Here is a 15,895-nt window from a genome sequence, read left to right as displayed (position 1 = left end):
TCTTGACAGATCTTTCAAGGGTTTGTCATCATTACTGTTACAAATCCACACCTCAAAACACAAACAAAAAAGGCAGCCAATAAAACTGACAGGAACCACAAATGAGACTTGAAGATCTTTGGCTAGGGAAGGAGCTGACTCCAGACATTTCTCCAGGGACCCCCTTCTGCTGTGATCTGACACAAGAGGAGATCAGATGTTGCATTGCTAGGATTGTTCACATAAAATGGATGGGGCCAACACAGAAACCACAAGCTAACCTCTGCCTCCAACACATCATTGGTTTTTGCCCATCAGCCAAAGGAGCTAAAGCCTTGACCAGCCTGAGCTTCATCATCTCTCCCTGCAAGATAGATCCGACATTTTTGTAGTTTGGAATCTTTTCTGTTGAGTCACTGCCCTTTCTGAAGTAGACAGTGCTCACCACAGCACTAAGACCACTCAAAGAGTCATGAGTACACAGATGATGATATCTCCTTACTCCTACTTGGTGCTTCTTGGCATCACTCAAGCAGCACAGACTCAGCAGAGCCTTCAGCCCTGTCCAGTTATTTTCAAGGACTCAAGCACAGCCACCATGGCATTGCCTGAGCAGGCCCAGCATCGTCTCTCTCCTGACAGCTCAGGAATGGTTGCTGTTGATCCATGACAAAGAAACCCATACACTACCAGAACCAGAAAGAAGTACACACAGTCCCACACACATAGGGTGCCCAGAAGACACAAGCTGCAGGCACATCTTTACCGCTTGGTTGCATTCACATCAGAAGCACTTCACAGCTACAGACCACAAGCACAGTGCTCCTAGTCTTCAGAGTCTAAAGTTTATCTTCCCAAGGAAGAAGGCTAACATTCACCTGCAGTACTTGCAAACAAGGATATGAAGCAGCACAAAGCTGATGACTAGCTCCCCAGCTCCCTGCAAGGCTCCTACTTGTCAGTACAGGGTTCCTCACGTTGCTGCTTGCCCCAGAATTAAGGCTGCACTGCAGCCAGCCTTCTTGGTGACAGATGAGACACAGAACCACCACCCCCTGCTCAGTTACAACCTACTATTGGTATTTATTTTAATCAGAGTAACCACATGGTGTGACTGAAGTGCCAAAGCATATCTCAAGAACCCCTACAATTAGAATGGCAGGCTGGGGACATCAGGGGCCTCTTTCTGCAGTGCCTTTACCTGCAACTGTTTAGCATCTCTCAGTCTGCTTATGCAGTACTCCTACCCATATTGGAGGTGAACAGAGAGGTAGCAACACCTGCGAGCTTGTCCTTCAGGTTGTCCTGTAAACTGCAGTTGCACACTTGCACTGTTGTGTTTCACAAGTCACACATCATAACAGCTGTTGGCCTGTTTGTTTCCCTGCTCCTAAACCAGCACAATTTGCACCAAACCATAGTTTCTCCATGGTCTCAGTAGTTGTTTTGCTTCTAAACTTCCATTGACAGACTCAGAAATATTACAGAAATGGCCTCTGCAGGATATGCTGGGAGGTGTCTGCAGATTGCGCACACACAGGGCTGACGGTCACCAGAACTCTCCAGCGTCTTGTCTCATCCGGGATACATGTGACAGTGCCCTAACTATTTCCCAGACAGTCCTGAAAATTAAGACTCTGGAGTCTGACTTCAGGGTAAGATCCAAATCCACCAGCTACAGCTGTGATTCATCTGCCAGACTTGACATTTCAGTGCAGATGTCTGAGCTGGCTGCAAGACACCAGCAATAATCCCATTGTGGACCTCCTAACACAGTGCAGTTTGTCTGCCCCAGCAGATCTTCCACCTGCCCAGAGTGTGGCAACGTGTGGTTCAGGCTCAGATGTAAATGCCAGCACTGCAGACATCTAAACCTCATGGAGTTAAACCTGATGCATGCCCTTTGCAAGAAGTGAGCGGCAGCTCTAACTGCATTGATCTGCTCTCCCCAAACTGAAGTGGAGCCCAGATGACTAGTTCAGCTTCCTTTACAGAGGTCAGAAAGCAGGGTCTGTCCCCCAAAATGCATGTTGAAATCCCCCACAAAGCATGCCCACTGCGGTGAGGCCACACCAGCAAGAGCTTCATTTGTGACAATTTCACAACTTCTCCAAGACATGAGGAGTTTTAACAAAACCCCTTCCCACAATTTAAAGGAACTTTTTAAGGCTCTGTGTTGCACATGGAGGCTACCTGAGACCTACTGAAAAACTGAATTCATAGTCTAAAGATGACAGCATCCTCCAGGCATGCAAAATCCTGGGATCTAACAGCACTCTGGAGTCTGAGCAGAAAGACGCTCTGAGCATCTTTGAAAGCTGCAGCCAACCCAACCCACAGATGACACCAAACTCCACCTGTTTTCTCTCCCTGAGCATCCCCAGATTTTGGGGCACCACACAGCCCTAAATGGGATTTTCTAGCACAAAACCCAGTCTAGTGCTGGTCCGGTGAGTGCCGAACACCCGCCTGGCTCAGCTGTGCCATCCAAGGAGGATGGGCACAGCCACGCAGCAGGTGTTTGCAGGTGCTCCATGTCCATACAGGTGTATGTCTTGGATGTTTGCCTTCCTGGCTATTTATCTCCGGGCTGTGTCTGCACACAAACTTATCTCCAAGGCAAGGGGTGTGTTGCTGCTGCACACACTGTTATCTCAAGGGATGTGGGCCTTCCTCCGAGGCAAACGCCACATGCGTGAGCTTACCTGCAGGCCCTGCGGCTTGGTACCCATGCTGGCCTCGGCTCCTTGGCTGTGTGCAGCAGTGCTGAGGCCCACAGGAGTGCTTCTGCTCCTCTCCATCCCTCCTGCTCCCTGCCTAGCTCAGCGCCAGTCCCTTTTTCACCACCCAAGCCAGTGGCACTGAAAAATACAGCAGCTCTTATGAGAAGGGAGGGAGATGTGGGAAGGGCAGAGCAGGGAGAATGGAGGGATTATGGGGTCCTAATGGAGAAGTGCTGAACCCATCTGGATACGTTTGGAGTCTTCCCACAACTACTCTTGACAGAACCACCTCAGGAAGAGCCCCAGTTTCTATGTAAACACCTCACCTCTTACCACCTCACCCCAGCTCTCTGGATCACAGAGGGGAAAATTACCTCAGTCATTCCTAACAGTCATCTAACACGGCCAAACCCTCCAGAGAAACCTCCCAGCACATTCTCACCACTGGACCGCTCCTGGCCCACAGAGGAGGCCTGCCTGCTGCAGTCCAAGGCCATCACCTGTCCTGGGAAGGGAATAACTTGTTCTCACATCACCACAGCATTATTTGGAGACTTTCGTCTCAGTCTCCTGTGCACACATTGGCACTGCTCGGCTTCACAGGGTCCAGCCCTACCAGATGTGCTCTGTGGTCCCCCCCTGGGCACTTCTCAGTCACTCCATGTCTTACCAAAACACCCAGAACAAGCTGCGGTGGAGGTTCCTGCAGCACAGCAGGGGAAAGGATGGCTCTGAGCCTCCCAGACAGAGCTCCCGGCAGTGCCCCGGGACGTTTGCTTTTTTCACAACACCAGGATACTGAGTCATGGTCAGCCTCCCTGTAGCTTGCACTCACCCATGCAACTGCCTGGCTGCTGGGGCGCACGTTGGGGCTCATCTTACTCAAGACAAGGCTTTGTCTCCGGGCTCTCCACGCACACTCGACCCTCTCCCTGGGCTCAGCAGCTCTGAACCTGCCAAAACACAGAAGCTGGGAAACTCCTCTTCTGGCAGAGCTCCTGAGTGAACACAGCTTGTGTATTCATTGCCTCAGATCTACCCGGCCTCCTCTATTTGCCCATGAGCCCCTGGCCTCTTACGCCTGCAAGTTCAGCTGTCACAAGCTGTGGGAAACCTCAGCTTTGGAAATGCTGCATTTACAGTGATGCATCTCGGGAGACATTTGTAGTTTAAACTTATTTTTAAGGGGGTTAGGTGGATTAACCAGCCTGGTTTAGGAATTGACCCTTGGAGCAGACAGCAATGACCAGTAACTGCCTGCCTTGCAGCCTACATGAGCTGTAACCCTACCTCCCTTACTCTTCCTCCCCCACATCCCGGGTCCCTTTGCTCACACGGTTCCTGCAATTCCTGGCCCTGGGCTTCCATGAGTTGCACAGCTTCCGCCACCATCTGGGCTCCATTTAGGGGAGCTGATGTTTTTCACAGGGCTGTAATCTAAACTTTAGTATGGAGTTTACATCTTGCATAGCAGCGTCTCACCACTGAGCCTGGCCACGCAGAAGGGGTGTCTCGACTGCCAGGGTCTGTCCTACCACAGAAGGATGCAGCATGTCAGGCGGCTCCATGTACTTGGGAATTGTGCTGCCATGACAAGCTGGGAATCAGGTCAGCTTCCCCTGGGAGCCTGGGGAGGCTGCAAATGGGAGTCAAAGCCCTAAATCAGCATTATCCAGGCTTCATCTCCAGCAGCGGGAAATTCTCCTAATTTTTGGCCTTAAACTCTACTCTTATCTCCATCCAGACACTGCAGTCTTTCAGAAGAGTCAGGTCCTGCAAGCAGTGATGGAAGTTGCTCCTTGGAGGGGGGTGGGGGGTGGGTGGGTTCTTTTGTAGAGGCAGGGAATGGACACCAAGAGCCACTGGGAGCAGATGAGCGTCCAGTGTAGCATCACAGACCTGCTGCTCTTCTGCTTGACCCAGACCAAGCAGATACAGGCTTTGAAGCCAAGTTCCACTAGTAGCAATGCCAGACTGCCCACAGTCTGCTGCCTGAGCCCCTGCAAGCCATGCCTGTGCAGCAAGCAAGGAAGAAGAGACTCAAAAGGGCCAGTCCATTCCCACCACCATTTCTGACCAGCTGGCAGAGTCCAGCTTCAGGCTTGCCCTTTTGAGACACAGGCACCCTTGTTGTCTCCAGCTGCAAATGGATAACTGAGACCATGGCTCCCAATCTCTTCTGAAGCAAAGTTTGGTTATAAATTTGGTTGCGTTAAAGAGGTTTGAAAAAGCACAAGCGTCCCCCGATTATGTGTCACATCAGATCACGCTATGAGCAAGATGGCTGTGTCAGAGCAAACACCACATCACCTGCCTCTTCATTGAGAGGCAGAGGTTGGACATCCCCTTGCCCCCCTTGCCACTGCCACTCCTTTAGCACTCCGCCTCCCCTCCCCATCACAGTTTCTTACCTCCCATACCAGAAGCTCCTCAGCTCTGTCCCTACAGCCCTAGCCAGACAGCAGGAGCCCAGGCTCCTGCTGAGCTCCTGTGGGTCCCAAGTCTCACTTGCTGAGGTAGCTGGACCTATGCACCATCTCTAAGGGTGCTTAGAAGCTTATGAAGGAAGAAAGCTTCTAAGGGTAGCTTATGAAGGAGGAAAGCAGATATCCATTTTATGTTATTTTTGTTGGCCAGCCGGGAAACCAAGTTTTGCAAGGGCTATTCTGGGTAAAGAAGAAGATGGGTACACTGGGGAAAGCCTGGGGAGCTGGAGATGTGAGCATCGGAAGCAGAAACAAGTCAGGGGGCAGGGATGCACAGGGGCTTAGGAATTGCCTGGTCTATCACTGCTTGCATTCAAAACACTGCACAGACACAATCAGAACCAAGCAGGCCACAAGCTGCTGCGCTGTTCAGAGAAATAAGTGGCCTCTGCTGGGCCAGGGCCAGAGCCAGGGATCTTTCAGCAATGCAATACACAACACCATTGAGTTTGCAGTCACCTGCTCTTGCAGCTGCCTATACCACAGAGGTGAGATGTCGGATGTTTTAGGCAGCAAGATCTGCACTCCCAGGAGCACGCCAGGACACCTAGTTAGACTGGGCTCTCCATCCTTTTAGGCTCCTGCTCCACTGTATATTAAACAGACATCAAAATGCACAAAAAGCATCTAGCACAGAGCTGCTCCGAGCGCTCCTTTCCCAGACCAGTGCCCTATTAAACATGAGTATCTCCAGTCTCATATCCACCTATTCCCTATGAACCGACAGCAGAATCAATCAGCCAGGCTGCAACAGGATGACAGACCCACTACACGGTTCAACAAAGCTCCTGACCCAGCTCCAGGCAGGCAGGGCTGCCTGCAGGCATGTGACAACCAGCCACTGTCCCAACACGGGATGTCAGAGCAGCAAGCAAATGAGGGCAGCACACAGAAACCCCAGCTGCATACAGGCCTCTGCCATGGAAGTGCACACAAAAGAAAAGCCAGCTTAAAAGCCAGAAAACACAAGCAAGGTACTGCGTTTGCACAGGGGCTGGCATGACAGCTCCTCTACAAGACATGGGCCCTGCTCTCCAGCCCCCCCAGTTATTTATGAACTGCAAGGGCTTGCGGCCACAGCACCATCCTCCAGCCAACAGACTTTGCTGATGGGCACAACACTTTTTGCAAGAGTGTTGCTAGCTGATCCTGGGCTGTAAGGATGGTCCAAGCGCTGCTGGTGCAGCAGCAGCTCTGAGGCAGCCCCCTCCTGCACCCCAGGCCACCGCCTGCCCCCCGACACGTCAGCACCAGACTTCCTCCACCAGCTGTAAGGTGGGCAGAGCCCCATCCAGCATCCAGAGGGGTGGCTCTGCTATCCCGCCAAGCAGCCAAGATGGCTCGATCCCAACAATCCATGAGGCTCAGCCAAAACCAAAAAATAATGTTTTCATACTTCGACTTTTCAGGCAGGATTTAGTCATTTGCGGACACGAGGGCTTGGCAGGAGTGCGCTGCCTCCACTTACCTACTCCAGTAAGCAGCTGTTTACAATGGCAGAGCCTTGAAGATGGAAGGAGAGAGATTTGTGATTTAATCCAGGTGGATTATTCCTGCTCCCTTTATGGAGCATCCAGCTGATGAGGAAAGGGGGATTCGGCACCTGTGCATGCCCATCGCATCTGGTGCACAGCCAAGGATGGACCCGCCACACAAGACGACCTCCAACGGCTCTGCAATGAGCTGTTTGGCCAAATCCAGCAAGGACTTTTGCACCGTCTAGCTAGTGGCTTAAAACTTACTTATAGGAAGAAAAGCCAAACCCTTTCTGAGTACACTTGCTTTAAAGAGGCTGAGTGTCTGAGACTTGGTCTGTCATACTAGAAAAGCAGGTTGTAAGGGTTGTACAAGCCCTGTTTGCTTACCCCTGCACTGGGGCACTCAAGAGTCTGCCTGATACAGGCAGGGAGACCAGAAGTGAAGTGGTAATCGATACAGGCTCATAGCAGCTAGCTAGGGGTATCCCTCAGAAATCCTTCATGCAAAGGATCCATGGGTTTGGCCCCAGCCTGGGCCTGAAGGGCAGGTTACAGAGCCAGCCTAATGCATGGAAAGCTTTCAGAAAGGCTGAAAAAATTCAGTTTTTTAAAAAAACTGCATTGGCTGGGGAGTTGTCACTGTTGTGTCCCCCTGGCCTGTCTTTCACTTCTGCAGCACCATGTGCTTGGTGCCACTTTTGTGCTCTCCTCCTCCACGCTGCAGCTCCCTGGGCTCAGAGCAAGACCTCCCCATGTCTCAGGAGCCAGTCTTTGTGTTTACAGTAGCAAGGTTTGCCTCCCTACCTGCCTTTCAAGACCCCTCTCCCACCAAGTCTCTGGGCCTGCCCATCCTATGCTGGAAATTGAAGCATGGAAGAAGAGCCTCCTGCCAATGACCAAACTTGATGTGCCACTTCCACACCAGACAAAGATATAGATAATAGCCAAGCTCACCATGCATAGCATGGCTGTCCCATCTCAGCATCCTGCAGACCCCTTTCAAAATTCCGTATTGAAGGTGGAAAGGGCCTCTGGGTTATTCTTCCCAACCTAAGATAGGCAGCCTTGCATCTCCCCACTCTGCTGCAGCTCCCAGGCCAGGTCACAAGTACAACCAGGTGCTTCCAGACTCTGTAGAAGTGATGCAGTTTATCTATCGGGGGTTTGCAGGAAAGAGCTCATGTGCAACTAAGGAAACAACTCCTGCCACAACACAACCTCATTTTGCCACCACTGTTATGAGCACCTGTTTGGTTCCTCACCCAGGACCTTACCTTAGTCCTAAAATCACAAGCAGCCCAAGAGCCTTGGCAATCACTGTTTCAGCGCAAGCCCAGCTCCAGGGAGCCCTAGGGAAGTCTCCAATAAGGCAGCAGAAGACCTTTGGACAACTCAGCATCCTCTGTACATCTCAATACACTCCGCAGGAACTACAAGCCCAGCTCTGAGCAGTCAAGACAGCCTAGGAAATCTTCTGTAGAGAACTCAAAGTGCCAAAACCCCTTGCACTCACGAGCCAAGGCCCACTTTAATCCCCTAATTCTTCTTGCCGAGTAAACAGCAAGGTTTGCCCCTGCTACCACAAGAAGGATAGAGCCATCTACACTTGCCAGAGCCTGGCCCACCAGAAAGGCCGGACTTCTGTCATGCAAATGTGTCCTCAGTTTACTTTACTGAAGCCACCAAGCCACCAAGTCCCTCTCTTGGTCTTAACACGTGGCCTTTGGCGTGGGGTGAGATAAGCTGGGAAAGCAGGTTACAAACACATGAAGGAAGCTCTACCAACACCTCCAGTTAGCAAGAGCACAATGGCTCCAAACATCACAACAGGCAAATGGTTTATCCAGCTGCAGAGCCAAAACCTCCCTGCAGTGTCTGTGAGGGTGCAAGGCCATGAGCAGGCTCTGCGGCACATATTCTCTGAAGTATTGAAAAAAAAAAAAAAAAAAAAAAAGGAAATTGCAAGGAACTACAAGGAGTTTGCCACCACTGCATCATGCGTCTAAGCTTGTTTCTTCTTCTGATGAGCTCTGACAACTGGAGGATGTGAGCTGGGAGAAGAACTAGGCTGCAGGAGGGTGCGCAAGGCTCATCACATGCCAGCACTCCCTCCAAACCACTAAATACCACCAGATCTGTTGGTGAGACTTGCGTTAAGACAGGGTGCCTCTCTGCATAGAAAGAGGATAGACCACGTCTGATCTAGAGTGCCAGAATATGAGGATAGCAGTAGGAGGGGAGAAAAAACTCTCCTGTTCATCTCAGCAAAATATGAACCCTAGTGCAACTCCCCACCTTAGTGTCAGACTAAAATTTTTCAGGCATGAGCCCAAGACTTATGTGCTGCTCCTTTCCCTTCTCCCACATTTCTGTTATTAAACCGACTAATGCTACTTATCTACAAATCCTGCCTCCTCTTAAACCAGCAAAGCCACACCACGGTTCCTGCAGTGTTGACAGTCTGCCATGTCCCTTTGCTTGAGTGGAGAGCCCAAGGGGATGCCAACAGCTTGCTCCCCACAAACCATACACTATCTGCCTTCAGAGCTTATCTACTACACAAGTTCAATCATGATGTGGTTCCCACCACGGTGCTCTGCAGCCAGCATCCACATTTTCACACAGTGATCAAACAACTCAAAGCATCCAGAAAACTGAACTTCCACGGGAGCCTAAGTAAAGCCAGTGTGGAGCAAGTCTTCAAGGAAAGGGAGTTATTCCAGAGCTGTGCTTCGTAACCAAACACAGGATAAAGCTCAGCGAGGTACAGAGAATTCACTGAGGCAGCACACGGATCAGCAGCACAAACCCATTAAGCCCTGGCCACTGGCAGGAGAAGTTTTTTTACCAAGGAGCCTCTGTGCCCTCCAAGCGGACTCCATGCAGAAGTTGTACAGCTGTCCCAAATTTGAAAGACAGATAAGGCTCAAGTGATTCATTCAGTGTAAACCTTTATTTATTCTTGCTTACCCACAGAAGGAGCCAGCAGCTGCTAATGCTAAACTGGGCCAGCTCCCAAGCACAGACAAAGGCCTGCAAAAATGGGTTTAAGGAGGAACTGATTGTTCAAAAAGCAATCCTAGAAGAGGGAGTTAGAAAGAGGGAGTGCAGCGCAGTGCAGGAGGAAGAGGAAGCCAGAGAGCACCTAAAAATAAATTTTATAAAAAGTAGTCAGGCACAGGACAAAGGCCTTGTCTGCACGTGACCATTACCCGCAGTGTAGGCAGGATGCAAACAGTACACAACACTCACTCCCCAGCAACCCCACATACACAGCCTCAACCACCCCACAGCACACAGCAAAAGCCATGGCCAGCACCTTTTGCCCCCAGGATGGACTTGTTTCTCCTGTGCCATAAACCCTTCAGATGCAGGGCACTGCTCCTGCTCATTCCCTAACCCCAGCACGCTGTGCCTGCTCCGCTCCTGGGTGGAAACTCATCTAAGCCCAGCAGAGCTGGCATCAGGCAGCTTCAACAATAGTTTGAAAAAGTTAAAGCAATTTAAGTGAAGTCTGGAAAACAAGATCTCTCCCAAAACACACTCAAAAATAGCTAAGTCCTGCTGAAGGACTACCCATCTCTGCACCCATCTAGGCAGCACATTCATTAGATCTGAGGAAGAGCTGGTGGGTAAATGGTGAGTTCCCAATGAAACAGCCAGAAAAGGCAGAGCAGGTAACAGATGAGCCTGTCCTCTGTTTGCTGGTATAACTGGGACTGATGCTGTCTGTTCCCCTCCTGCAGTCACGAGGCTGCAGAAAACTCCCACATAAGCACCGAGCTGGGCCCCTACGTACAGGCAATCAAAACTTCAAAGCCCTTACTTAACCTGCCTCAGTAGTGGCTGCGTCCACCAGATGCAGATCAGAGCTTCAGTTCAGGCCCGTGTGTGAACTGTTCTCCATGTGACGTACAGAAGTATGCTCCCATGTACACCTTTAGCCAGCCTACCTGACTAGTGAGGACTCACAGCCATGCAAGGAAGGAAAAAAAATCCCCCAGTGATGGGAAAGGCACTCACAGGATGGGCTGAACATCACCAGCGTGGCAGATATCTTCAGCCTTGGTGCAACACTCTGAGAACATCCAGCTAGTTCTGCTCCCAGGAAGCTACTGCTCCGCATCCCATATGCACTTCTGCTTCACTCCTGCCACACATGTCATCAGTGCAGCAGTAAGACACATCTGATAAGGCTGCTCATAGATAGGTCAGATGCAATAGGCCACTTAACAGACTCTTGCGTACTGAGTCATCCCATTGCCTGAGCAGTCTGCCTCCTCCGGAGTATGTATACCAGATCCAGCAACTCTTTTTCATACTCATGTACATGTGGCACTCTTTTTGAGCGCACAAGCTTGAGGCTGCTGAGTAGGGCTCTGCCCAAGCTGTTCCTTCAAAGCTGCCATGAAACACAAACAAAAATGCATGGCATAAGTTTGCTAGTCTTTACCCTATGGACCTTGAACTCATGACTACTGAGTAATGCAGCTTGCTCAGCTAACCAGCAAGCTAAGAATAGAGACCTTGAAGTGAAACCTACTGGGATTGGCAGCTATTTTGATCACACTTGGCCAGCGGAGCAGCGTGACATAAGAGGATACAAAGAGGAAACTGCACAACAACTCTCACCTCACCGAGAAAGTTTTGGGTAACAAGGTAAGAGCCACTGTGCATGCCTTTCAGGCAAAGTAAATGCTGTGATGAATCCCCAAGGCCATCATCACACTGTTTTGCCAGCTCACTCCTCAAAACCCAAGCCGTGGTCTCTGTTTGCAGCAGTGTGATACCAAGCAGGTTGCTCCCGGGCACAGCACCAGCCCAGTGGTACCCTGAGCATCCCGCAGGACCAGCTGAGCCCACCAAGAACTGTAGAGCTGGACCCCAGTGGGCAGCAACCCAGTGTGGCCACTGCTTTTCCCCATCTGGGATCCAGCAAAAACCCAGCAGTCTGCCTCCTGTGCTGCCTGCAGCTCCGCCACACAGCCCATGTCAAGCAAAGCACGTTGCCACTGGTTCAGCCTGCTCAAGCACCTTCATGGAGTGGGGCTGCCAGGGATCCTGCTGTGACCAAGCACTTGCATGTGGCTGAGCCAAGCCTCAAGGCGACCAAAGCAACCAGACAGAGCACCCACAAATCCCAAACCTTGTCTTTCCTTTCTAACATCAAGGAGAACCTTGCAGTGCTTCAGCGTAGCACAACCTTAGAAGAAAGGGTTGCGATCATGCCCAGTCACCAGATGTGTTTAGGAAAAATCTGGTCTCAGTTAGCAACCAACATTAAGATTAATGCAAGGAAATTTAAATGGCAACTCTTGGAGCGTATCTGATTTCAGCCCTTAGATACTGGGAAAATAAACACACAAGCTACAGTTTCTGGAAATCAAGCTCACCACCTCGTACCAGTCCCTGTAGCAGCTCTCTGCTAGTTCGTAGTGTGTCCATCTCATCAGCATAAGCATTTGAATACTTGTGAGGCCAGTATATTCTGCCAGCTTACTCAAAACCGAGAAATGTATTTTCTACCGGGTTTTGGACAGGAATAAGTCATAAGCAGGGACTGACAGAGCCTACAGTGCTAAGTAATTTTATTCCCCAAACTGACCAGCTTAGTCTGTGATAAAAACACCCTCCAAAACTTACACAGGGCATCTGAGGGAACACAGCACCTCCAATTCCAGTCATCATCCAGACAGCAACCGCTTATTAAGGCCTCTGTCAAACCGCCTGTATTAAATCACAATTTCAAAGAGGCTGAGCATTCTGAATAAAGATCACAAGATGCAGATTTGCTTAACACTGCAGTTCAATTATTACAGTGGCATGAGCCAGTGCTGCTGTCCTCTCTGCCCGCTCCATGCCAGCAGGTGACAGCCACATGGTTGCAGGGACTCAGACAAAACCCAACCACCCTGACACTGTGGCAGGGACGTCCCTCAGCATGGGGAACCCCTCTTCTGGGACACTGCCACCTCCAGCTTATGGCAGCTCTGTCCTGCGACTGTGCTGTGGGGATAGAAGTGCCATCATGGACAAGGAGGACCAGCCAGTCTCAGGCCCAGCACAGAGGGGAGCAGCAGAGCCACGAAGGGGTCTGACTGCAGGCACACAAGGAGTGCCCGGTAGGTTCACCAGGCTTCAGTGCATCCCTGAGCCATGGAGAACTGTGCCCTCTGTGGAAGCAGTTTTCAAGGCAAATGGACCATACTGCAAGTCTGCCCACCAGCACCTCCACACTGTCACTTGGGGACCCCTATACCGCTGCAGCGACACGTTGGTGCAGTCTTTGAAGAAGGAAAAGAAGGAGGCAGGCATGATCCTGAGCTCAGCAGAAGCCAGGAGATGAGCCCCAAGAAGAGCAGAGGCTCCTGCGAGATGCTCTGTAGTGCCTGCAGAAATAGTCAAGCCTCCACCCTTGACATCTTTGGGACAGCAAGGAGCCATATGCTGGTTCCTGCCTCAGTCCTGGGACAAGGTCAGAGGCCTGAGGACCAAGGGTGAGCCCACACAGGTGGCAAAAAATGACACAGCAAAAACTGACTGAGCAAGGCAAGGGAAGTGAGAGAACAGTGCTCCTCCTCTGCTCTGGGCTGTCAAGGGAGCAGGGACACACTTCTACTTCAGAGATATCCTCTCTGCTGTAAATATTCCAACCCTACAGCCAGCAGAAGATAATACTGGAAAGCAGGAGCTTTCACTGGCCTCTTAAGAATTGCTGAAGGCAGCTAGATGAAGAAAAGAGTCTGTGGCAGGAACAGAAGAGACTATTTTCACTTGGTAGTTGCACCCCCAGGCTACGGATGGAAACACATCCTCTGCAACTTAAGTGCATCAAGCCCTGAGCAAACCTGTAAAATTTACATAAGCCTTTAAGTTCAGAATACAGATAAAGGAAGATATTCAGAGAGCAAGGCTCACTTTGTCTTGAATGATTGCTAGGAAGTTCTCTACTGTTTTCTGTGCTGCCCAAGGCTTTGCTCTTATGCAACAGTGGCTTTTAAAAAAGCAGCCTCACAGCATCAACACTGTTCTCCCCTCCCTTGGGTAAGAGATTCTCCTTCCATGAAGGCTCAAGAACACCCCCCAGAGAACTGTTCCCAGCACCAGGTCCCAACTCCTTCCTGCAGCATCAGGGAGTCCACTCCTCCCCAGAGGCTGCTCCAGTGCCCTGCTCCCACCCTCTGTGGACTTGAACTCCAAAACACTTGCAGGACCGCAGGATGCTCCGGAGGCTCCTTGGGCACACTGCTCTCAATGACCCAAGTAACAGGCTGATATCCTTCTAGTTACAACTAGAACACAAACCAGATCAGGACACCTACTGTTTTATTTCCATGAACACCTACCCACAGTCCTTGCAGAGGGGGAGTTGTGGGAGAACTGGGTGTACTTGAGTAAAAGGGAAGGTGGAGAAAGGAAATTAAAGAGGCAAAGTAGGAGAGGAAGGTGGGAGAACAGATGAATGAAAACTCCAGGATCACCTAATGTGACCCAGTTGAATCAGTACGGGTGAGAGCAATCTTGTCACGAAACCCGAATGCATCAGGAAGCCCTACCTGCTTATTTCATGCCTTATAACATCGATAGAGTAATTTCTAAAATAAGCTAAGGTTTGGGTCTTGGTTTTGTGGTATTACTTTAGGATAGCTACAGTAAACCGGGATAGCTTTTTTGATCCTGAGTTACACACTGCAATGCACAAACAGCCCAGCTAACAGTGGGCTAACACCGCCAAAAACTAGGAGCCACATATGGCTAGCAGTGACTCCCACTCACCGGTTAAATGCTGTGAGGATGCTCCAGGCAGGCACTGCTGACAGGGATACCCTGCACATGTAAAAAATTTTCCACCAAGAGAAATGAGTCTCTTCTGGAAGCCGGTGTGAGATACTCTCGGTTTCCAGCTCTTCCCCCAACTGTATCTCCACCCTCCTCTTCTCTACTTTTAGCACCCACCTTTCCAGCACAAAGCCTCTGTCCCCCTGAAGCACAATGCTGTCATTTACTGCGACACAGAGAGGCTGCAGGGTAAGCATGACCGTGTACCAGACCAGTAGCAGTGTTTGTTCTGCACTAATGTGAGCGGTATTTTGATCCAACTGTGCAATGTAACCCTGTGGAAGAGCTAATTCTCCTGCTGGCATGCATTCCTACTCCTGGATACAAACACCTCATAGGGTGAAGCCTAACGTATCCACCTGCGAGTGAGTGGTATGGCTTCCCACTGTGCTGAGGTACAAAAAGCAAGCCAGCCAGATACCAAGGAAGACTCTAGCCTCAGAGACACCTTCATAATTCTCTACATTGACAACAGCACCAACAGGCTGAGAGCACCATCCACCATGCTTAGCCTTGAACATGGACAGACTAAACTTTTAGGATAAGGGGGACAAACAGATACACATGATGGATATGTTAAGGCATCACAGTGTAACAGATAGACACTATCTCACTCCATCCCTTCCTTGGGATCAGGACCTCTCTGGAGATCCTCACTTAGGATATTCCCTCCTGGCTCAAGACCTCTCTGGGTAACAGTGTAGCACTGACTCAAGGCTCCTTCCTCAGCATCCTCAGTTATCGCCCAACAGGGACCACAATGACAGGGACATATGGCACTCACACCAACTGTCACCCCATCAACCCACTTACGGGTACTGCTGCATCATGCTGAGCATTCACTGTCTTCAGCCCCACTCTGCCAAGGGCAGATGTGCCTTGGCACTAATTGCTCCTCCAAGGTGAGCCTGGGAAATTTCCAAAGTCAGTTCAACAAGCACTGGGGCTCAGTTTGCTATTTATAGTTTGACAGCTAGGACAATGCCACCCAATCATAGTAGCTTCACTTGCTCTGGCTAAACTCAAACCCAAATGACTAAATCCTGTACAACATAGAGCAGTCTTAGAGCTGCCTAAATTCAGCATGCATTCATTCAGTGTTAGCAACTGCTGCTATATCTGGAAGACAGTTTCAAGTGAAGATGGAGCTCTCCAAGGCAGAGAAGGAAAACAAATCTTTTGCCTACATTCTGCAAGCCAGCACTGCTCTCCCTAAACTTCCTCGGCTCAGCTTAAGACGACCCAAGCTTTTCTGCTAAAAAGTTAATGTTAATAACTGGCACTGAATCCCACCAGCCCCTAAACACCTCCTGAACTCTACACCTCCTTGAAAGCCTCATGAGATCATCACATCATGCAGCAAATGTACCAACTCAGACCTTCTCTGAGT

At 50.3% G+C, this 15,895-nt stretch overlaps 1 protein-coding gene across 7 annotated transcripts in view; it reads right to left on the bottom strand.

The window, feature by feature from the left end:
• HDAC7 (histone deacetylase 7) overlaps positions 1-15,895 on the bottom strand; it is a 91,501-nt gene that overhangs the window by 39,317 nt on the left and 36,289 nt on the right. The window contains exon 1 of one of the 7 annotated variants that reach the window (XM_055792311.1): positions 10,997-11,019. The exons of 5 other annotated variants lie outside the window; for them this stretch is intronic. Coding sequence is in view for 1 of the 2 variants with exons in the window: in XM_055792310.1 (XP_055648285.1) it covers positions 10,690-10,792 (103 nt within the window). In the remaining variant the exon portion in view is untranslated. Of the gene's footprint in view, positions 1-10,689; positions 10,908-10,996; positions 11,020-15,895 lie in introns of those variants that run through there. One more of the 7 variants, XM_055792310.1, reaches the window with a different exon arrangement.

The sequence above is a fragment of the Falco peregrinus genome, chromosome 19, assembly GCF_023634155.1.
Source record: "Falco peregrinus isolate bFalPer1 chromosome 19, bFalPer1.pri, whole genome shotgun sequence".
NCBI classification, from domain to species: Eukaryota; Metazoa; Chordata; class Aves; order Falconiformes; family Falconidae; genus Falco; species Falco peregrinus.
Note: the sequence above shows the minus strand (reverse complement) of the source record. Positions and strands in the feature narration are given on the sequence as shown.